General features: G+C 40.2%; 1 protein-coding gene across 7 annotated transcripts in view; it reads left to right on the top strand.

Moving 5' to 3' along the window:
• Positions 1-24689, top strand: part of PPP3CA (protein phosphatase 3 catalytic subunit alpha) — a 190338-nt gene that overhangs the window by 118544 nt on the left and 47105 nt on the right. For all 7 annotated transcript variants that reach the window (XM_068681840.1, XM_068681839.1, XM_068681836.1 and 4 more), the window contains exons 3-5: positions 12763-12887; positions 22054-22165; positions 23139-23284. In XM_068681840.1, the coding sequence (XP_068537941.1) occupies positions 12763-12887; positions 22054-22165; positions 23139-23284 (383 nt within the window). The remainder of the gene's footprint in view (positions 1-12762; positions 12888-22053; positions 22166-23138; positions 23285-24689) is intronic.

The raw sequence follows: 24689 nt of genomic DNA, 5'->3' as shown, positions 1-24689 counted from the left end.
TTGTGGAGATTTGTTTGTAGTCTTGATAAAATGCTGTGCCAAGGAATGTGTACCCATCTTCCACATTGATATTCTCCTACTTAACTGTCTCTGTGTTATATAGCTTGTTACTTTGATGGAAAAACTCAAGTATTTCCTAGATCTGCATGCTTTCTTTTGAGTAAAAAGTATTTATTTTTGGATTATATTTAGAAATCGTGTATTGTCTGAGGCTGCATGAAAAGGAAGGGAAAAAAAAAAAGGATTGAAAACCTATTCTTCTCGAATTGTGTTTCTTCATAGCAGATTCATCAGCTGAGCTTCCTGTGATTAGACACTCCCGTGTTCTCTTACACGCAGAAAGACGCACCCACAATTACATTCTTTAAAGGATGATGATCTTCTGAGACCCAATCACCTTTCCTACTTGTGTTCTGAAGATGAGATCCTATCTGTACTGGCTCACGTTCTTAAACATGACTATGCATCCTGCTTTTTTTTATATATATAAAGTTTTTGGTGGCTTTTTTTCCCTCCTGACCCACATGCCCTTGAGCTTTCTAGCAAACTGTGTGCAGCAGCAGATCAAATGTTGTCAGTCTGAGGTCTTTAATGATTTTCGTGTACAAAATTTGGTAACAGATATCTCAATGCAAAATGTATATACAAGAAAATCGTTAAAATTTCAATGAAAATATAGGTTGTAAAACCTTTGGAGTCCATGAAAACATTTGGGTGTAATAAATACAGGTTTATGATCCAGGAGGTATTATTTTTTTTTTATTACCTGGCTGGATAAGAGGCTAAAAAAGAGACTGCCAAGCAATATCTAAAGTTTCAGTTAAGTGCAGACAATCTTTAACAAACATATGAATACATTAGAATTTTATTATTTTTATGTGCCTGTAAGGTTTCTGCTTTGCAGTCACTTCAAATAACCTTGCTATCGCAGTCCAGGGGGAGTAGTCTGAAAAGCCACTGAAGTGCAAATAGTGCATTTTTTTCCTAGCACACATTTTTCACTTGACAGTAACAAATCCACGAGAGAATGGTTTCCCTTGAATTGCTGGACTGCTGAGAGCCAAATTTGACCAATCAGTCGTGCTAACTAATACAGCAGCAGAAACTGGGCTTCATGGAGGAATGTGTAATGCGGGCAAAAGATTGCATAAAATCAAGACAGCATGTTCTTGGGAATAAAATCTCTTCCTTGCTTATTACATCTAGGACTGCAGTAGCTAGAAACATATGTAAAAGATGAGCATAGACAATTTCCATCCTAAAAATGTGTTGTCGATGTAGAAGACAGCAGGTCAACTTTTTTTTTTTTCTTGAAAAGATGGTGGAGCTTTGTTTGTCGACTGCTTTCCTTGCTAGTGACAGGAGTTTTATTGCACAAGAAATGGTACAGATGTGGGATTAAATATATTTTTCCTGAATGCATGAGAAAGTTGGCTTTCTTCATTATTTTTTTTTGCTAGTAGTTTTTGTTTCCTAATGAACATTCAGCTCCCCATGATAATTCACCGTTCCAGTGAGTAATATCGTAGTCTGAGTGGAGGGTGCACTTTTTTTTGTGGTTTTGCTTGGAGTTGACCAGCTTAACACAGCTTGAATTTTTTTTAAATCATTTTTTATTTGTCTGTGTATGTGTGCAGGACAAAAGTGAAGCAAACTATAAGCAGGGTTTGGGGTTGGTATTGTAGTAGTTGTAGTTGAAAAGAACATTTTTGGAATGAACTGAACTGATAATATTATGTTTTATCTTAGCCAGAAGTAGACAATGTTTTTTTCTGAAAAATGAGTCACTCTACAGAGAAACAAAGTTAAAAATATATAAAATAATAATAATTTAAAAATAAAAAGAAGAAAAAAAATCTAATGAAACAAGGGCTCGACTTCTTCAGTCTCACTGCATTGTGTTAGGTTAACAAATGACCAGTACCTAACTTGCGTGGAGTAGAAGCAGGAAAATGGTCATCTTTTTATTGCCCCATTAAGACATTGGTTTTTTGTATGCTGTGCTACAATAGTGTTACATAAAATATTCAAAGGAGTATATGCATTGTGGTCTGAAATAATGATCGCAGAGCACACTTAGCTTTAGTTATCCCGGTGTGTTGTGGAAATACAGCAGATATTAACCCAGCAAGGTTCTGAACAGCAAGCATCTCCTGCTAAAATACGGATTTGTCTGATTGCACTGGGAGTAGCAGTCTTGCAGCAGTACTGTACTCCTTAAACACGTCACGCCTTACAAGAGCTGGAGTATTTTGGCTTGTGTCTAGACTCAGTTCATGCACCATCCTTCAAGAAGAACAAGCACAAGGGACACGTTCAGAAATGATTTCAGTAAGTAAAAAAAAAAAAAAAAAAGTCTTCCTTGGCTGACCTATTTTAAGTTTATCTGTAATTTCATTATTAAAACCAACTGGTGTAAGAGACTGGAACTTGTCCCTGAACTGGGAAGAGTTGAACTAAGGGTTAGCTTGTTTATACCATCGTAGTGCTGAGAGGACAGGGTGAGTTAGGGCACTAACACTGACCAGTACATCTGGAAAAAGACAGGGCAATAGGTAATTCCCAAACTTTTGGAAGCAGCCAAGCAACTTTAATGGCAGTCCTTCTCTTGGCAAGCTTTCCCGTGGTCGATATGACTTGACAAAATGAAAATTTAGGAAGTAAGTTGTGTATCTAGTCCGATGTAGTTTAGAAATCCCTGTAACAGATGACAGGGTTGTATTGATCAAGTGGAGCAGAAACTAATTTGGCTTGTGCAGCTGTCGGAAATCAATGCCAGTGGGTGCAGGGTGAAGCTGTGTGTCTTCACATCCCTGAAGGCCGCTCTCAGCGCTAAGAAAGCAGCAAGAAAATGGGCATTTTGTAGCATTAAGTTGGCCCAAATACTTTCTGGTGTGGGTATTACAGCAGTATGCAGTGCTAGGCACTTCTCTGTAACGTGACATCGATAAAAGGCTTTATTTTATTTATTTACTATTGCTGTGGCAGCCTCTTGGTATGGCCATACAGGTCTGGCCACTGCCATCAGCAACATGCACCTACAATTGCAGTGTAGTTTGTTTGCAAAAATCTATATTTGAGGGGTTTTATGCATATTTTTTGTCAGCAACTTTGAATATTTTTGCATTAAAGGATGGTAATTGTTTCTTCTGATGCATAGTGCAGTTGGTTTCTGCTTCTTTCACATCTACTCTTGGACTTTCTCTCAGAGAAGAGCGGGTGTCTGAGGGAATCGGTTGCTGGTCTCTTGCATTTTCTGATGTATTTTCTGCTAAAAGCACGTGCTTCTGAATGTTTCTTTAAGAAGAAAAGCACTGTGTTATCAGATACTTTATTGTAAAGGCTTCATTAAAATGGTTGTACCTGATATTGGGGAAAAAAAAATCATAAGGTCGTGTAAATACCGTTTCATATTTCGATTATGTGTGTCCGGGATTTTGTTCTTTGTAACTAGAGAGTCTGGGAAGTGCTGTGGAAGAAATAATCACGTAGCTCCTATCATAATCAATAAACTCTGAACGGCCTGAAAATCACGTTGTTGCAATACCCAACATTACAAAAGCTGACTCAGGAGTTTACTTGCTCTCCGTACATACAATATTTTATTAAAATACCAAGTCTGTGAGGTGATATTTCTTATGTGGTGCTGTGTTTGGGGCAGTTCTCAGGCCGTACGTGTTGTTATTGCCTATTTATGTATATGTGATCTGTTCACATGAGGCTAATTGAAGCAGGCCTTGATCCTGCAAGTGGAACGGGTAAGATGATGGAGATCCTTGGGCAAAGATGCTTAATTCGCATACACTTGATTCGCATGCAGTGTTCATCCTAATCAAATGCCAGTGAAATCCCGTTTGGCTGATTGGTAAGGTATTTAAACATTGACTTCTGCTAATGCTTGGTCCGTAATTATTAAAAATACATCTGATAAGTCTACATTTGAAATTACTGATAAGACTACAGACCATAAAGACCAACTCAGTATAATAATAGAGTATTTTTCACCCAATATTCTCTTTGCAAAGTGTTTTTGATGGTGACGTTGTTGTCTTCCCTCTGTTTATGAATAGCAGTACTCAGCTCACTGTATAGGGTGTGGTTGGCTGCTATTTGCAAAAAAGAAAAATACTTCTTCCCTCTGACTTACATACATACATATTTATGTTTGTTTCCTCAGCCAGTTCAATATAGTGGGAGAGACAGCCTAGTTTGCTTGAGGAGCAAGGCACAAGGCCTAGCCCAAATCTGCCTGGTTGCCCCCCCAAATACTGCCAAGTGCTACTAAGATTGTGTCCATTGTTTTATATCCTTAGTAGCAAGGTTATAGCAAGAAATGTAGGTAAGGTGGCTGATTTGTTCATCAGCCTCGCTTTTTTGGAGGGGCTCATTTTCATAATTGTCATCAAGTAAAAAGTTTTTTTTATGGGCTAATTTTTTTAGTGCTATATTTAAGACAATATATATGTATATATTTACTATATCATTCGTTTTTAAAGATCATTTCAGGAAAGCTGAAAAACCCAGCTATTACATGACTTTGTTCTTCATCACTTTCAAATCCATTTACACAATTCTGTCCATGCTGATGCCAGGCTGCCATAAAGCGTGGCATGTCTTTCCTTAATCAGTGTTAGCTTTTGGGAAACAAACAACCTTTTTAACATAGTCATGTTGAATTAGAATCAGCATGTGAATTTTGCCACCTACTCAAGACCATGTTTAGGCATACGTTTTCAGCAAGAAGAAATTAATGGGGTCAACTCTTCTTTTCAATAATTGTAAGATGAGCTTTTACCAGGATTGAAATCACTGTGGAGAGCTTTCTCTTTTCTCAGAATTTAATCTTTTTTTTCCACAGAGAATTACATTTTCTCAGCATAGTGCAACATCAGTGCTTCCTGGATAACCTAAGTACTCTATAATCTTTAACAAATGGTTAATTTTGCTTGAGTTTTGTATAAGATTTTGGTTGTGGAATTTGGATCCTCTAATTTGAAAAGGTCATCTTACGTGGCCTGAGTGAAAAACGTGAAAATACTCGCTGCCATCACTGTCCTGGAGGTAGCCTCTTCGTGTATGAACACCTGTACTACAAAACTGTTGGAATAAAATAATAGCTGGAGCCTGTTAAAGACAGGGGTGCACAAGCTGAGGTTAAAGCTCTGTAGGCCCTCACTGCCTGTTCTTTTTCTCCCACGGCTCTCAGTACAGGTCATTAAATCCCAATGCTGAATTTCACAGCATTCCTTAGAAATTAATCGTGCCTTCTCCTACCAGCCAGGGTGCACACAAGTATCACACTGATACTGCCAGTTGCTTATTAAAAGCCCAGGAATTTGAGAGCCGCTATTTTTATTTTCCTTTAAGGGCTGTTTCTGCGAAACGCAGGCGGAGTGCTGCAGATCTAAAGGTAATAAACAAATGCATTGGTTCATGTCGAGCAAATGTTCACCTCCCATTGATAAGACAAACTGTCGTGCTGAAGGAAGAAGGATGCTTTTTGTCACAGAGTACTGCTGCTGGTTCTTAATGAAACACCAAGTTGGGGGTGGGATGGAGCATAAAGCAAATTTGTTATGGTTTAGAAAGAAGAGACTGTGACAACACGGTATTCTCTGGTAAAAATGGAAAATACTTATTACAGGCCAGTGTGAACATCACTTTTTTCTTTTTTTGTGGTTAGGTTTTTAGATGCCAGGCATTGATATATTGAAGCTTGAGATGTTAATGCTTCTGCCTTTAAAATCTTGTAAATACTCGGGTGCTTGGAAGGTAATTAGATTGCAAGCTGCTAGGGGAATAACGCTCTGAAATCCTACTTTAAGACAATCAAACGAGCATATCAGAGCTTTTCTTTTTCAAAAGCCCTTTCCCCTATTCTACTATTTCCCTATTTGTTTCATTTGGAGCACTGTGCAAGGCCAGTCTGTGCCTGCTCCTTGTGCAGGACCTTCCTCCTCTCTAGGAAGGTGTCCATTGCCCTGGTGAGACTGGATGAAGCACTCTGAGGATGGATTATTCCCTCTCTGCTCTTCCACTGACTGAGCTTGTGACCTTATAATTTATGAAGCTTCTTCAGGCCTTTGCTTTTCACGTCTGTAAAGCTGGGGATCAGAGAATTTCCCTACTGCTATAAATAACCTTGGTCTAAGGATACGAACTGGGAATCCTAGCCCGTACACCAGTGAAGCACTTCCCTCGCAAGTGATCCTTCTGATGAGGTTATTTGGGGGATAAGCATTGCTCGCTGATACTGAGGATGCATTAACAAGGGACGATGACAGCGTGCTTGTTTTTCCATCTGCTGTGAAAGATGCTCAGGGGCAGTGCTGCCCTTGGAGGGTGGCAGGGAAAGAGCCAGTAGGTTTTGATGCAGTTGGGTGTGGGCTGGGGGAACTCACTAGACCGACGTCCCATTTCTACTCCTACATTGCTCTGACTGGGAATTGAAAGTCTCTGTTTGCCACCTCACTGCAGTGTGATACCTGCTCGCTCTCCTGAAAAATGCAGGTGGGGTAGGAGTGGGGGCCGAGGGGATTCTTCTCTGCTGGTGTAGGTTTTACAGCAGTTGGCAGAGGCGGTTTATTGAGAGCTGCTGTTTCTGGTGATCTCCTGTGTATAGAAAGGAGCTCCTCTGCTTGCCAGGTTTGTGTACCTTTGTTGTTGTTTTGGGACACTGCAAGTAATTTTACAATGCAAATGGGAAAGTAGTTTTGCAGAGCTATTTTTAAAAACTTCTTGCTGAAGATATTTTTGTAGCCTTAAAATCTGAAGAGTTTGCTGCAGCGCGTCTTGGGTTTTTGCTCTCTCCTTCCCTAGAGAATGTTACCGGCTGCTGTCCCGAAGGTCTTTTCTGATGCAATGTTTTCCCTTCCCCACTCTCTTTCACTCTACCTTCCCAAATCAAGTGTCATTAATTTGTTCTAGCCTCCAGGGGATGGTGGCAGAAAACTACCTCCTATTACCAAGAGTGAGTGTGGGTTGATCTTCACAGGCACTAGCATTTGGGTTGTTCACAGAGCAGAATGCGGTACAGCATCCTCCTCTCTTGCACAGCAAACAGCTTTTCCCAAGACACTTGGTTTTGCTCAGTACAAAAGAAGGAAAGATGGCAACCCAACAGCGTTGTCAGCTGCAACATTGATGGTCCATTTGCGGTTTCCTTTGCTGCACTGTAGGGTCTAATGGTTTCTGGCATTATCTTCGATAAGGCAGGCCTCTTTATAAAAATATTTAATTGCAGTTTTTTATTAACGCCAATTCTCCCTGGTAGGATCAACTCTTCAGTTTGCATGAAGTGACAGACAAAGATGCATGAAAACCCGTTTTAACCATGTAAGATTAGCAGGTAGGGATATGAATGAAATCATGGTTCCTTTGGAAATCCAGAGCTATGCTGTTAAATACACTTCGTATAGCAAACATTCATACGAAAGACCATTGTGTCAAGTCTAGTAGATGTTCTCTTAGGATGATATGTTACCTAGTGAGCTGTCTAAATGCTTCTGACTCAAATTGAAGAACTTGCAGACTTCATTACTTACCCATAAAGAGAAATAAAAGTGCGTGACTGTAAAGCAATGCATACAACACAACCACTGGGCTTGTCTTGAGTGGTGTTACATTGAGCAGCTACCGATCAAAATTTCTGGAGTTCCTTCCTTTATTTTGTACTTTTCCTCATTGGGGTGCACAGCCTCCTTACCGTGTTATCCAGCAGCCCTGGGTGAATGCAGTTTGCAGAACATCCACAGAGTCAGCTCAGAGATGTGCAGGTTTACAGTGTGCTCGCCCCTTTGGCAAGGCTTTGTAGGTCCTTGGCAAATGGAAAGCTCTTGGAAGCATGTACTGAGTAGTGAACTGAGTAGCCACACAGTTCTTGAGCAGTGTGTGAAGAAAACCCATTTGCAGTCTGCATTCTGCAGCTTAACTCAATCGGGTGGTTTTCTCCCTCTAGATTTAAAGAATTGCACGCTTCTTTGCTGAAGCACAATCTCTTCGAGCTCTGTGCAAAGACATTCCTGGCTTAGTGAACGAAAACAACAAGTTTTCAAGCAAAGCATACTCCTCCCTACACAGTGCTAGTTTCAAATTTAAAAGGTAGCTTTGTTTCATTATCGTTAATTGGTATAACAATACGAATTTGCAGATGTTGCTTCCGACGCTGATAATGGAGCGTTACATATCTGCTGCTAATCCCTGATGTTATTTGGAGAGGCAACATGATCTTGTGGTAGATGGAATGTGAATTCATCTGAGATACTAATAGTGTCTTACTATTGGACCATAATTCATAGCAATTAAATAATTACATGATAAATGTGAAAATAAGTGCAGTATATCCAAGCTCGTATATACAGAAAAACGTGTTCAATGTACTATGAATATACATTCTGTTCTTAATTTTCAACTGCAGTGGGAAACTGCACATAATTGTCTCTGGACTGAGATTGGATGTAGTGAAGAGCATTATTTCTCTGAACTAAGACATCTGAAGAGCATTTGCAGACTTCTATTTGTTCCAATAATAATGCAATCTGAATTGCTACTCTGCCACTTTCCTCTATAAATAGTGTGGCAATGCAACTGCTGAGCTTTGGGCTTCCTTCACTGCTGGTGTAGCTTTAACTCGCTGGTTTCTGTTCACTGTTGTTGTTCCTGTGACATAATTCAGAGGGACATCCTCTCTGTGAAGCCATCCAAAACATCCAAAAATTTGTATTAGGATGACAATTTCTTGCAAGAAAAAAAGAGAATCCCCTCTCTCCCTTGTGTCCAATCCCTGTTTTTATATTAAAATAGTGCTTTGCACACCGTTTCACTGGACAAGTTCTGGTGGCATAGTGCAAGGAGGCACAGTGTATGAAAGGACTCATTATAATAGGTAGGAGATGGTGCCAGTAATAGCAAGGACAGTCCTGTAACCCTGGATCTTTTGAAGGGGCCCATTTTATCTGTGAAAACTTCCTCAACAAAGGTAAATTTCTAATGAGTCCCCAAATCAACAGTGTTTCCTAAACCTTTTCATTGCCTCAGTGAAGTCAGTAGATGACTGTAAAACTATTTAAAATTAGTTTTCTTCATGTGGCTATGTAGTGCACTTGTGGGCTTGGTGTCACGAGAGGTTAGGTAGGTAGACACTCAGATTATCCAGATACACAAATTCATGGTTAACAAGCTTGGGGCCAGAACTGAAGCTTACTGAGAAATTGGAGGAAGCATTGCTTTGTTGTTAGAAAAATTGCTGTTGTGCAGGTGGCAATGGAAGGGCACAAAGAAGGTTGGAAACAAAAAGCACTGGATAAATGAAAAAGGCCCTTTTGGGCAGGGGGTTAAAAAGAAAAAAAAAGGCAGTCAGATTATTTAGTTACAAACTGATGAACAGAAAAATCAGTTCAGTGTCATGACACAGTGTCAGGATTCCAGTAATACAGGAAAACAGGGGCAATTCTAATAGAAGCCATACCATATAAAGTATTCCTCCTTTTGAGGAATTTGTTTTTGTATAAGCACAGCTGCTTTTAATGTTAATTCCACACACACACACAAACTGTGTTTTATGTCCCCCATGCTCATACTTTAAATCCATAAGTGTATTGATCCTGGAGATTTTCATTAAGAATTGAATTTCCTGCTTCACTGTGCTGTTGGAGTGGAGAGGTTTTATTTTGTTATCATTTAATAGAAAAAAAAGTTCGTATTTTGCAACATAGGTTGTTCAATAGCTAGTGTTCTGATACCAAAAGAGTATACAAAGGGAAATTTTCAGCAAAACTGAAAGAAACCAGAGATCCAGTGGTAATGCTCGTCCAAGAATAAGCACAGACCCACAGCAGTCACTGGGCTTTCAAAATTTTCGTCTGTAACATGAAGGGGGAAGGTGGTGTGGATGTGGACCTCTGCTGTAGGCTGTTAGTTGGACTGTGCTGCGAGAGTGTGAGCCATCAGAAGCTCAAAGACCTGAAGGGACACAGCAGAGCCATGGCTGAGGGCTGATTCTGCCTTGATGAATGGAAATACAATGCTGGATCTCTTCTGTCCCCACCTAAGGAGAGATAAAGCATCGATTCAGCTGCCTGGGAAATCTTCCAGATAGGAGATTTGTATGGGTTTAGAGCTGGAAAAGAAAGAAGGCAAAACTACAGCTTTAAAGCAGTTGGTTTCAGACTGCATACAGTTTTTAAGAAATCGCTCTTAAATTTATTTCCGAATAAAACCACCCGTCAGAACGTGGGTACCCAGGCTTCACAGTCAAAGGACATTTCGGGTCTGTACGTTCAGACCTGGAAAGTGTGAGATCCTTGAAGTACTTCACGCTGTCCCAAAGCCAAACACTGCGCGGGCTGCCGCTATGTAACACTGTGGTCTTTCAGTCGGAATTCTGGGATCTCGCTGAAAATTAAATCTCAGCGTTAACTCTTAATTTTGAGCATCTTCCCTTGCTCCCACTGCTTTTACCTACTGATGCGATGCTTCTATTTTGGAACTACTGCAATTGCTTGGCAAGACTGAGCTCGAGGGCTTTTTAGCTTTCTCTTTTTTTTTTTTTTCTTGGATGTATTTCTGGATCTGTTGTCAAGTCTGGAAAGAATAGGCTGCTGTGTGTAAAACGTCTGGAGTTCCCATCAGCTATCGATTCTCCAGCCCGATTCAGAAGTTTTGCAAGCCGTGGGGTTGCGAGGCTCTGCGGTTTTTATTTCTGTCCTCTTCACTGATTTGCTTTCTGCTTTTCTGACTCGTAACAAGCTTGGGGACGTGTAGCTGCTTGGAGAAAGCTTTTCAACCTTGCTGGTTTCTCTGTAATGGCCTTGGTGTGCTTACCTGTCCACACAGAGAGCGATAAATAAATAACTCCCTTCTTCCTTGGTGGTTTTGGGAAAGAGCAAAAGTTGAATCCATCTAAAAATCTTTCAGTCGCGTTCAACTTCAGTTTTTTTTTTTTTATGGTTGGAGCAAATGGGGGCGGGCGATAATTGGGAGAGCTGTACAGTTATATAACTAAAAGCTCTTCTGCTGGAAGTTAGGAGAGCAGATTGCCTGGCCATCGATGCACGCCACGTGTTCGTAATCTTCCCACAGTGTCCATGCAGAGGAGTACAGGCAGGCACTGTGCTTTGGTTTCGTGGATGAACATGTTCAAACGAAGACACGATAAAAATATTTTCTCCTTTTGGGGTACACATTTTATTATTTTTTTAAAGAAATAGGAGTGGTTTTGTACTACTTGAGGATTTAAATAGTGTTGATGTTGCATAAATGATGGCAGTAATTATTCTTAGCTAGAAATTCTAGCTGTTGATGGCTTCAACGTGAAGGCTGTCATCTAAAACTCATGGGGGAAAAAATTGACTTGGAAAAAAGAGATTATGCAATGTAATTCGGTGGTGACAATGTAATTCGATGGAGGGAGACCCAGTCTAAAAGTGGGAGGAATGAGGTTCATGCAGGTGTCTTTGTGTTTACCAAAAAGGCCTGGAGAAAGGGGGAGCCACGTCGCTTCAGAAGCTTGTGAAAATCCCCAGAAGCCAATGGTAACAAGCCAGTTTTGTTAAACCTTGGAAATAGAATAGTATCAGAGGAAAGGCTGAATCAGGAGCAGCCCAAAACTGGTCTGGATATTGCCATACCTAAGGCTGGTGTTTGACAGACGTTCCTAGGCTAAACTCCTTTGCATCCACTCTCCTGGGGGACCAAGCTGCAGTGCTTCTCCCTCCATCCCTTATCTCTTTCAGTTTCAGGCCTTAAGGCTGTTAACATTTTTCTTTGTTAAAGCTTGTTGCCTGAAAAGGCCTGGGCTTGGCCCTAAACTGGGGCCAAGTTGTGTTGTTTTGTTTTGTTTTTCTCCCCTTCCCTTGGGTAGAGGAAACAAAACAAACCAGGTTTTGACACGGCATTGTTAGTTAAGCTTCCATGGGGGACTCCAAAAGCTTTGCCTTCCTTCCTGCAGATGTTTGAAATCGCCCAGCAGTGAGTATGAATTTCACAGGACAGCAGAGCTGATCTATTGAGTCTGAGACACAAAAAGAGGCGTCTCTGCGTAGCCCTGGCTGCACATTGCTCTGCCTGGTGTCCGGGGAGCTGCTCTTGATCGAGGTGCTGCTGGTTAGGTTGACTTCATTGTAATGAAGTGAAACAAATCATAATTATGCAAGGTTACATAAAGTGGTAAAGGCTAAAGCATGAAAAATCTGTGTCGTCTTGTCTAAGACATGCTTTAGAGAAGCAAACAGGCCATTTTTTGTATGGTTTCTTCCAGTTCTAAAGGAACCTGAAGTCCAAAATTTGTCAGTTACGAAGCAGTAGCATACACAGGACTGGCATGTTTTGTCTTTCCCAGAAAGCGTGGCCTTGTTCATCGGGGGCTGAGACAAACAGAGGCGTGATGGTGAAAGGAAGAGTAAATTTGCTTCAGCTTTTTCTCTTTTCACGCCTTCTTTGGCTCATCTTACTCCTATTGCCAGTGCTGTGTGCTCTGCTGGGCAGCAGACGGTGTGGACAGGTATCTGTGGAAATAAATATTCGTCAGGTTTGCTTGATAGCTCTCCTCTAATTAGCATCTTGCACACTTAGGTGGATGCACATCATAGATAAACTGCTTCTGCTGAACAGCTGCCAGCTCTCACTGCTCATTGAACTAGAGGACGATGCACAAATGGCCATAACGTGTTTCTTGTGAGAGAGACTGACTTCAGAATGTGGGTGCCTAAGATGATTGTAGCATGGTGAAACTGAATACAGCTCTTTCTTTTCTTTTTCTTGCAGTTTGTGGAGACATCCATGGCCAATTCTTTGACTTGATGAAACTATTTGAAGTGGGAGGTTCTCCTGCCAACACGCGGTACCTCTTCCTGGGGGACTATGTGGACAGAGGGTACTTCAGCATTGAAGTAAGTTTCTTATTTCTTTATTTTTGGCTGTGAAACTGCTTGCAGCCTATTGTGTGTATTTGACAGTAATTTAACCACTTCAGGAACAGAGGCTCTTTGCAGACACCACTGTGAGCAAAAGAGGTCCGTGTAAATGTCACTGTTGGGGTTTTCATAAAGGCTATTTGGTATTCGGCCAAATCCTGCTACATCTGTGCAAGAGAGCTGATGGAGAACAGTCCTAGGAACTTATAGCGACCATCCAAATATAGCACAGAAGGCAGTCTGCTCTGCATCTTAAACAAGTTAAATAGGATTAATAGACATGAGCTATTAGAAAAGGGATAGAGAGGAATAGTGACACACAATTTGACTTACTGACTTAGTTGATCTGAGCCTCCTGTATGCAAAATTCTTATGAAATGGAAGAACCAGAGAAAGAGAGAACAAAAAAGCCAGCAACATAGCATGCTGTGCTGGAGAGAATGAATGAGTTCTGCTTAAATCTGGGTTGCAGCAGTGCGTGATCTCTGGCACTTGAATCCATGGAGCAGTGATGGACATGTGCCCTGTTGAAAGTGCTGAGACCCAGTGCAGACACGAGCAGCAAGGATGTAGAATGCGGAGGTCGAATGGTAGCATCTTTAGCTGGCTTGTGAAGGAAAATCTATGAAGGAAAACTGTCCTGCCCAACATACCTACCTTTGACTAGAAGAAAGTTAAATACCAGGGATAAATGCATTGTTAGAGTGCTCATAAAACAAATGGGATTTTTTTTTATTTGTTTTGTTGCTTGGTTTTGCAAATTGAGGTGCACAGTTACCAAATAAAATCTAATCTGGATTTGTTCATCCAGATCATAGCTGATCTGGATCTTATCTGATTGACCGCTCAGTGGTCCATCAGAAACCCTTGCAGCAGCTTTTGAGATACAGTTTGAGTCTTTCCTTTGAAGAGTTCAGACTCTAAGCCAAGGGAGTTATTATGAAATATATGTTAGAAACAACATAGGTCGCATGATACGTGGTTGTGTAGCAGTAACTAGTTAAGATGGCAGCAGACACCGCTGTTTCGTTTTACAAACGACATCTTAGTACGCTTCTGTCATATTGATATAAAAACATGTAGTCCCAAACAGCTGAGTTACTTGCAATGTGTTTGTAAAATGGATCGGTGCATTATCTTGCCAGTTCTATATTTATACTATGCAGAGAAGTTTCGTAAAAATAAGATTCTATAAAACCACTTCTGCTTTATTGGCTGATTTTTTAAAAACTTACTTTTAAGTGTTAACAGCATCGTTGGGAGGTGATACATTCTACAAGTAGAAATACACCATTTCAAGTGCAAAACTGCAAGGTTCTTCAGCCCACATACCATAAATGTTTAATATAGTCAGGATTTAGTCTTACACTGAAGTCCACGCTGTGATCGGGCTTTTTGTTGTACCAAGAATCTGCTTTCTCCCTTCTCTGGTCTTTGGTGAGCTGTGGGCTAAATCATCACGTTGTGGATTGCCGTACTGGACTGCTGGAAGAAGTGTGGGAATGTGGAAGGTGCCTGTGTAGGTTTATGTTGTGTGACTGAATCTTGCACTACCGTTTTTCAGTCGTGATAGCCTAATTTTTATCTCCTGAAGACTTTGACTGGACCAAGTTGCATCTGGAAAATCAGAGTTTTGTCTCCATGTCTTTATGCTTTTTATTAGAAGAGACTAAACAAGTGATTTGCTTCAGCTTTCAAGTGCCTGTCTGACAGTTTGCCAAAATCTGCTTTAGGGCTATTACTGGTTACAGACAAGAGCAAGCCATATAACATGGCAAAATAGCTTATGGGTGGGGAACAAGCCCCTTAAAATAATTCATTTTTGCAATCTGCACATACACATTTAGCAAGTTATATTCTGCATTTAGATTTTCCATTCTGGAATGCTGCTTTTTCACTGGAAGCTGCGCTGGCTTCTTCTAGAGCAAAGGAAATACCTGAACTGCCCCTTATATTATTCCTTTTTGTATGTAGGATTCTCAAAGTACTACTTTTCTGGTGCATAACTGATTGTCCCCACCTGTCGCCTTGATTAAACAATGCCTTTGAAAGAAGAGAAAGGTTTCTATTTCATAACTGTATTCGGATTTACAGCTATGCATTCAGGCATGAACTCAGCAGAATAAGTAGTGACAAGGAGAGGGGAAATGGAGAGGAATGCACTTTGGCAGGCTGGGGGGATGCTTTTGGTGGAGAAGGGGTCCTGAGCACGTCTAGCAGGCACCAGCTCTTGCCAGGACTTTGTGCTGGTGTAAAAGTCATGGTGGAAAACAACCCAGCCTGGCCTCAGTACATATTTCCACCATGCCAGTCACCCCCTGATCTTTATTCCATCTCTCTGTTGGCTCCTCTTTCTGCCAATGTAGACGTGACACAATCGCAGTTTTGGGGTCTTTCCAGAAGAATTAAGTAGGTGGTCCAAGGTACTAATCACGAGTAATACGAGCTTTTTAAAAATCCCTTCACTTGCCGTGTGCTATCTAGCGTAAAAGTGACACCATTGAGCCTAAACCTAGCTGAGTTCTGGCAGTGGGCGAGATAATCCCCGTCTGTGGGCTGCAAAGCATTTGGGATTCTTCTGGATGAAAGGTACTATATAATGTAAGCTATTATCATTAAGAACAGAAGAAGAAATTGCATAAGGTAGGTGGAAGGCATTTGATAATGCAAAGGGAAAGAGAGAAAAGTATTTGTATAAGGCACTCAGCAGAAATGACAGTCCTTGCCCCACAGAGCTTTTGATCTAAGGGCTCAATCCTTCACATGTGTGCTCCATTTTTACCAAGCAGAGTGGCTCCGTTGTTTGTAGAGGGTGTTTTATGCCTGTAAAATTACTTCTAAGCACAGTGTTGCAGGATGAGAGACTAGTAAAGAAACTACGATAGCTAAAAAAATATATATATAAATGCAAAACTGTAGATACAATGAGACAAGCTTTCTTGGCACAGACCAAATCTTTATCCCTTTGCTGCACTCTTTTCCATTTGACCTTTTGGCAGAGCCTGAGCGTTTCTCCTCTTAGAAAAACAGACTCCTGCAACTTGCAGTATCTGATGTGGTGCACTTGTTTCCTCAGCCCTGTAACTGATAACATTTCCAGGCTGCGCTTGTGCACCGTTCCAGGGTTCTGGCTCCAGAGTAGGAACCCCTCACTTCTCCCTTTAAAACAAGTTTATGGTTATGGATAAAAGAAATCCAAATGATCAAAACAGAGGGCTATTTTTAAATCCAAAGAGCAGTTAGATTGTAAATGTTTCTGCAGGAATGGGTTGTAAGGAAGAATGGCTGGTCTTTACCTGGGTCTGAAAACTTGTTTGAAAGTCAGACGTAAATGCAATGCAGTGCAAAGGAGTGTGCATGTAGACTGCTTTTCATCAGTGTTTGAAAGATGACAGTCACCGTAAATGCCAAATGTAGTGCGTTAATACCACGTAAAGGAACTGCTGGAATTCTCTTCCTGCTCAATCCCACATAAAAACACACAGGCTTCAGTTTTAATTGTGCACCCTTCTGATTGTTTTTGACAGAGCAGACAGTTGGGATATGTAGAATTAAACAAATGTTCATAACTAACAAAAGTGGAAATGTGCTTAATTAAGGTTCAAAATATGTATACTTGTTCACTTCCCGAATCCAAAGACTGCCATTCCAAAAGGAAAAGCTGCTCTTGTGGTGTTGCTGGCAAGAACAAAGTGAGGTGTTTGGAGTAAGTCTGAAGGTTAGGAATTTGACCATCAGACCTTAACTTCAGTTTAAAAAAAAGCACCTTGCACTTTAGATGCTTACGAACGCTGAGCTTTTAGAATTTGACTGATCTCTCCCAAGAAAAGAGTTGCATTTAATAAATTCATGTTAGTGAGCTGTGGGTGAAGTGAACGCTGGTGAAGTCATGTGTTTACCATCTCTCAAGTCTTCGTGCACTTTTGAGGGCTTTATGGGAGGAATAAGCACCTTGTTCTCCATAGCTCTAGAATATTAATGTTTCCTAATAAAAAGCTTGAAATATTTTTGGTCAGTCAAGAGTTCATTGAAGTCAATTGTTTTGTTTACTTCTTTCAGAGCAAATAAAGTCCTAGGAACTTCATTATCCTAAATTTCCTTGCCCTTTCCTTATTCTTTGGCAGTACCAGATATGTTTCTGTGTTATCAAGAGTTTTCATCTTGTAAGATCTTATTTTTGCTGGGCAATAATTCTCAGAACCTTGAATATTTGGTAATTCAGCAAATTCAGGTTATTTTTCTCTATATCGGATTCCCAGATTAGAACACCCGTTTGTGTCAGGACTGTGCTCCCAGCTAGCAGCCTGCATCAGATCTTCCAGAGCGAGCCACCAGCAAACCAAGAACACATTTGGGATGCAGGGAGAGTGCACAGGGCGATGCTGTGAAGGTCACTTGCACTGTTTTCCCCTCACTTCTTCCATATCTCTGGGACTTTTTTCCATAGAAAACAGCTGAGGTGAAGACACAAGGTCCAATAAAGAGAGTTAGGAGCCAGCAGATAGATTTTTGTTTAGAAAGTACTACTTACAAGAATTAGTGGAACATTAAAATAAATAAATAACTATCTGCTCACCTTTTTGGTATAAATTGAGATCCTTCCAAAAGGCTGAAATGGGTGTAATGTGTTTTAAACACTAGAAAAGAGTATAAGGCAAGTAGCGATGTTTTGCATGTGATCATTTTTAATAAAACCATCTGGGAGACCAGCTAGAAGAGTGTGTTTCAGTAATTAAAATCTAGAGGTGCTAAAGTACCGTGCAAGTGTCAAAACAAGCTCCCGAAGCAGCTTGGGAATATTCAGCAGATGTTTAAAAACAATAAATTAAACAAGAACTGAATTCTGCAACAACATTTTGGAACCAGCTGAGACCCTGACCGCAAGGAACAGTTTCACTGTTAGTCCATGAGAAGTAGGTTTCCACAGCAGTAGCCTTTTTTATTTTTAAACATGAAAGCTCTACATACGTGAGCACTTGCTTCTGAAACACAGAGAATGGGCAAAACAAGAGCACGTTGGCAAAGAAGACTTGGGGCAAGAACTGTAAGTTGTCACTGAAGGTGTGGTTGATGTGGTTGTGGTTCAGAAAAGCATTTGCATCAGTGGCATGTGTTTTGGTTACAGATGCAACCTGCCTTTGTCTCTGAAATAATGCCGCGTTGAGTGGCACTAGCAGTGTGAGTGCAGCTGTGTGTAAAAAGGCACATAGTTTCCTTCGGGATAACTTACTCCATTTTAGAAAGCTGCATCTGTACTAGGTACTGCAATTATCCAATTACTGCAGTGCAGTTAAAATAATGCAATTTTTATGTTTAGATGAGATGAGTGTTAGGTAGAGTGAAGGAGCTGTGCTAAAATACTGTTCAGAGAGCGTCAGTAGAGACCTTAGTGATGTACGGCTCAAATTATCTTGCTGAGTATTAATTACCTTGTGTTTAATCACATTGAACTTCGTGTGCTGGGGGAGTGCCCGATGGCATCGGTCATTTGGAGGAAGAGTTCATCTTTCGTTACACGTACAATGCTGTAGAGCTAGCAGTGAGCTACAGCTTTTTCTCCTTGGCATCATCAGGGAAAGAGCACACAGGAGGCAGAGGGCTGTGTTGCTGTGGCTGCAGTCTAGTGGCAAGGGTAACTTTCTCAAGGTTACTTGCTTTGAGCACTTAACGTGGGATTCGTGGAAGGAGGTCTGGGACTCTTGTTTTCCCTTTTCAGAAGGAGCTGAGACTTGAAATTGCGAGAAGGCTCCAGGTCAGCGTGCAACAATGGAGTTAAATCCCTAGCCCATTTTGAAAATATGCTTCTTTGGCTTACGTAGCACTTAATTGCATAGACCTTTTTCCTGGTGGTGAGGCTGCCAGAGCCTCAGCAGGAAAACAGCTTGACTACTGTAGGAGCTGGGAGCTGGGCACATCACCTCTTCGCTCTCACCTGAGGGACGTCTGGATTGCAAAGTCACTCCTGGACATTTTATGCAGAGCTACAGCAAAGATGACGTGTAGTATATTAACAACAAAGCTTGGAGAAAAGAAGAGATTTAAAAGTTTTGCTACTGGGAAGCAACACTACCAAGGAGTCAGAGATTATAAACTCAGATTTTCAACAGCAAATTGACTTCAGTAAATGTTCATTTTTTTTTGTTCGTTTGTTTTAAACAAGTTTGCTTATGCTTTCTGCACTTTTACTTTTCTGTATATAAATGACTAAGTTGGAAAGCCATGAAAAGCTGTCACCTTCATATTTGTTGTTTAGCTTGCAAGGAAAAAAATCTGCTAATTAGCTCCTGTTTATTCTTATGATATTACGTCAGTGGACTTCTGAACAGAAAAGGGAGAAAATTAAAGAAAATATCTAAAGAAAATAAGCCTTAAATACGATAGTACTGAAAACTACACAAACTGTGAAGGCTGGGCTTATGTTATTTGAGGAGTAGCTTCGAAATATGGTGTTTTCTGGACTGTGTTGCTTCCCCCTTATCTTCGCTAGTTCTCTTGAATGCTTCAAAGGGAACATGAAAAAATAAAAGTAGGATAAGCAAACATAAAGTGATCTAACCATAAGCAAGTACCAAATGCAAAAAAAAAAAAAAAAGAAAAAAATTTAAAAAAAAAAGATAAAACTTAGTTTTCCTTATTTACTTTGCTTCCTAGACCTGGATGATATTTTAAGTATTTTGTGCTGATTTCAATCTTGCCAAGGCGTTATGAATATGAAAAACTTAGAAGGAAAATATAACCAATTCTATTTTTATTTTTAATAAAGCTTTTCATCTGTGCACTAAATGTTGTGCCTTCCTGAATTATAAAGCGATTTGGCAGAACTAGAAGCTCTGGGGTAGCTTCAACACAACTTTTTTTTATGGTTGGAACTTTTTTTGGATGAATGGAGGTGTCACTTTAATCATCTTGTCTCACAGCATTTACCTCAAATTTTTGCATGAAACTGTAAGTTAAAAGAATTGAGTTCTTGGAAAAATGATGAAAATGAGCAGTCATCATCAGATTTGGAGAATTTTGCTGGTAACATGGAAATGAAGACTCCAGGCTTTCTTGCCTATTGAAGTGAAATCCCCAAAGCCAAAGTCTTCACTGTCTATGCAGACACACCCCTCATGGTTGTTTTGAGCCACGGCACGTAATTCATAGCCTCATCGAGGTTGGAAATGACCTTCAAGTTCATCAAGTCCAACCATCAGCCTGACCTGCCGTGTCCCATCGCTCAACCATGGCCCTCAGAGCCATGTCCACACCTCTCTTAAGTACCTCCAGGGATGGAGACTCCACCACTTCCCATGAAGAAATTCCTCCTGATACCAATCTAAACTTCCCCTGGGATGACCTGGGGCCATTAAAGCCTGCAACCCAACAGCATAATTTCCCACTGGATTAGGTCAACACGATGTCCAACGCGGTGTTTGGACATTTCTTCTTGCTGCCTGGGGTGGCAGTAGCACCTGGTAGGTGGAGGAGGCAATGTGAGTCTGGGAGCCCTTCTGTACTTTCCCAAGTGGGAGGACTGATTTTTATTTATTTATTTATTTAAGTACCGGAGGGTGCTGCCTGTATCTTCTCTACTTTTTAGCCTACCTCTAAAGCCTCTGAATAAACAAACGAATTATGGAGTCCAGACAGAGCATCTAGATGTTTACGCACAATAAATTCAAGACAAAGTGCAGCATTGTAAAACCCCTGCTGCTGTGTAATTATCTATAGATAGTGTGGGTTTTAGCACAAATGGAGAAATGCGGCATCATTTTTCCTTTAAGATGATGACTGTGAAGCAAATGAGAGCAGAGATCAAAGTGTTCAGATACGATTAACATAAATCTTCTATTCCTTTTTATGAAGACACTGAATCATAGAAGGGAATTCATACTGTTCGTATTTACAGGCATGAAGCTGACAAAAATGCTGGGTTTCCCCTAGGCAGAAACCACTATCAGAAGCACATTTCCAGATTCCAGGCTGTTGGTTATTAAGGTAACTCAACTCCCCAACAGAAGGAAGGGAGGCCATTGGGGGATGGTTGCATGAAAGTGTTGAATTTTGACACCTTTTGTTTCTTGTGCAACAGTCGTGCAGTTGGTGGGTGTTTACGGCAGGAAGGGCTGGAGGAGAAATCGTTCGGACAGGTTTGTAGCTCGCTTTTCCCCAGGCCATCATGGTCCTTGCCACGTTCTTCCGAAGAGTGGGCTCATCAGCTTGGCAGCAGAGGGAAGGCTGAGCGCATCCAGCGGTCTCGTGGGATGCGATGGGACGCGTCTCATTTCCATGGGCTTCCCTGGAGCTGCCAGCTTGTCAGCCAGGTACCTGGCCAGGGCCATCATGCAAGGGATAAATATTCTGTGAAGGTTGCAGATTTATTCATCTGTCAGGAGTTTCTTCACGCTTTGACGTTGGTGCCATGTCAATTTTGTTTCAAAACAACTGTTTTGTTCAGATGGTCTCGAGAGGTCTCCGCACAGACTGCCCCTCCAAGTCTCCTTTTCTGCCTTTTAAAAACACGTCTGCAAGAAATGTCATCTCAAATCGAAGTCTATGAAGACAAAAGGCTTTATCTGAAGCTTTGTAGTAACTGCATTTAAAAAGCAAGAGCTTTGTGGATTTTTCTTTCTCATCCGTTTGTGCAGAACAGCGTAAAGTGAATAACAAGCAAGCGTTTGCTACAAGTATTCCTGTAGAAATTCTCTAATACTGGAAGCTAAGGTATTTCCTGAAGTGTGGGTTAAATTGTTCTAGGGCAACAGTCTTTCTTCAGGCAGGATGTGCAGATCTTCCGGTGAAATGGTTTCCACAGCAGATTTCTGCCTGGCCTTCCAGGTGGAGTGTACGCATTTTGTTTTGGAGATGTGTGGTGTTCCTGATAGCTGTAACAACTGAAGGCTGAGCAGGGATTTATTTAGCCAGTCAGAGACTTTGATACCAGGGAACACTGATACCAGCTTCTGCCAGTCCAGGTTTCAGCACGGAGAGATGTTTGCATGTAATAAACACATGAATGATGAAATTTTAAACATTGAAAACATGTTTCATGCAGAGTACTTTTTCTGTACTGTTTCTTTTTGCTGTTGGGGGGAACACAATGATTGAATTTTGTAATGAATTATAAATTATTTTTCTCTTTCTCGTTTCTGCTTTGCAGTGTGTGCTGTACTTGTGGGCCTTGAAAATCCTTTACCCCAAAACACTGTTTTTACTTCGTGGGAATCATGAATGTAGACATTTAACAGAGTATTTCACATTTAAGCAAGAATGTAAGTGTACCTTATAGCCTGCCTTGTCTTTAATCCCTGTTCAACAGCTTCGTTTTATTTCATATTTGATACTCACTTTTACTATCAGTAATTCTTAAGGTACTCCTAATGCTTACTCTGAGCAATTTTCAGCTGTCATCCCTGTTCCCCGAATGGGCTGACATCCTGCAGGGGTTGGGGAGGGTGTCCCTGGGATGGAGAAAGGAGGGGATTAGTCTCTGAGCTAACTTCTGATCAGAAGTGCAATTCACTCTTGCCCTGTAAATTGGCTTACACTTATTGGTATTCTTCTTTTTTAATACGAATTCCTTTCTGTGTCGCAAGAAAGGATGCAGTGACACACACAAGCTCATTAGGTGTAGACCTTCACTTGCACAATGAAACTTTTTTCTGGGGCACTGTAAACTGAAGCTATTGCCATACTCCTCTGCTGCCTTTTTAGCAGCGGGTATAAAGGAAATGTTAATTGGCTCAAAGGCTTCATGGTTTTCTGACTTTAATATGCGCATTGGTAAATTAACATTTCAGCTTCATTGTAGCACCTCATTCATTTTATAATGGTCTTTCGGTAGATAATTAATTGTAAGGGACTGGGCTAAAGTTCTGATTACTTCATAGAGAGCTTTGAGTGAAAATGCAGTAGCTGATTACCATTCAGCAGACTTTTTAAGCCTTGCTGTATAGGTTTCCTGGGAGACAACAATGGCATATTAAATTGATTATTTACAGCTTTTAAGAAAAATTTAATGAACTTTGCAGAACTTCTGTTAGTTTCACCTCAAATAGTAAATGAGGAATTTTTCCACCAATGAGTAACAGTAGCCTTAGAGGTTTTTTTTGCACAAAGCAAGCTTTGCTGTAGTTCTCAGTGCAAGAGAGCAGTGACAGCAAGATTAGGATTAAGTAGCATTCTATTACTGTTTTCCTCTTAAGCGTTCGTTGCTCTTGTTGATACCATTTTAATCTTTAAAAGGTAAAATCAAATATTCAGAACGAGTATACGATGCCTGCATGGATGCCTTCGACTGCCTTCCCTTGGCTGCTCTGATGAACCAACAATTCCTGTGTGTACATGGTGGCTTGTCTCCAGAGATCAACACCTTAGATGACATCAGAAAAGTAAGTCTGAGTAGTGCTCGGGTCTAATGAGAGAACGGTTAATCATCGATAACTAGAAATTGAATCCTTTCTCGCTTTCATTTCTGTAAGTCGCCTGTATGTCATTTGGACGTTCACATTGACATTATTGCCTTTTAAAGGTCTTTTTAAATAGAATGTAAAAGGAATTGCTGCAATTAGTGGTGTTTTATTGAGATGAAGAAATCACCAGCAACCAGTATAATGCAGGATTTATTATCTTTGTGTTCTGAAAAAAAAAAAAAAAATTGCATTAGGGGAACCAGTTTTTAGGAACAGATGAACATAGCATTAACTTCTTGTAAGTAAAATCTACTGGCACATTGTGAGCACCACCTGATGATTTCTTGCACCTTGTTAGGCATTCTGCACTCTTAGAGAAAAGTTTTAAATATATATATATGTGTGTGTGTGTGTATATATATATATGTATATATATGTATGTATATGTGTATATATATATAGTTCTAGAAAAATCTCACAATACCTAAAGAATATAATAAAAATTGTGATATGATAGCAATAATTATGGTCAAAACATTATTACTTAAAAAAAAAAAGTCAAGAACTTCATTGTCAAAATTTTCTGGCACGATTGTAATAGTACTGCAATTGGGTGTGCAGTGCTTGTAAGAAACTTTTCATCACACAAGAGTGTAATATAAGCACCAATTTACTGAGCCCCACTTAGACAATATCAAACAATATCTTTATGCACTCTGGTGTTGTTGCATGCTATCAAGGATTAATTCTTTTCATGTGTTTTGGTAAAAGAGATATTTAACCCATTCGTTTTTAGTGTTTTTAGCAGTAAAGTTTTCATATTTCTTGCATGCAGTTTGAAACTTGTAAATATGGGTACACACTTCTGAAACTTAGAGATACCGAAAGATGAATTGTATTCTAAGGCTAATTTTTAGCCTACTAAGAAATAAATATGGTTTAAAAATATAATTCTTAAATCAGTAATTACATATTTTGATTTAAATGCAATTAAATTAAGATATTAGCAGCACTTTCAAAAATTACTGAATACAAAGTTTGATTTCTGAGTTAAAGGTTCACTGTCTCGTTAAGCTAAAATATTCTCTGCCTGAAAATTAGCTGGCTTTGCAACAGTGTAATAGCAGAGCAAAATTGTTTAGTGTTTGGATTCTAGATTAGAATCATTAACATCTTCACTTCAGCGCCCCCCCCAATCACTCCCCTTTCCCAGCAGGTTTATTCATCTTTGGCAATCAGTAGGAATTGTTTTTGCATATTTATGAATTGTTATTTAATTTAAATGAGTTACAGTTACAAAAGCATTAATTGTTTAGAGGGTTGAAATAAGTTAGAAGTGTAGGTATGCTATGAATATTTCATAATGAGGATGCAAAGGTAAAAT

This window comes from Anas acuta, chromosome 4 (genome assembly GCF_963932015.1).
Source record: "Anas acuta chromosome 4, bAnaAcu1.1, whole genome shotgun sequence".
NCBI lineage: Eukaryota > Metazoa > Chordata > Aves > Anseriformes > Anatidae > Anas > Anas acuta.
The sequence above is the reverse complement of the archived record's forward strand: the minus strand, read 5'-3'. Positions and strand labels throughout refer to the sequence as shown.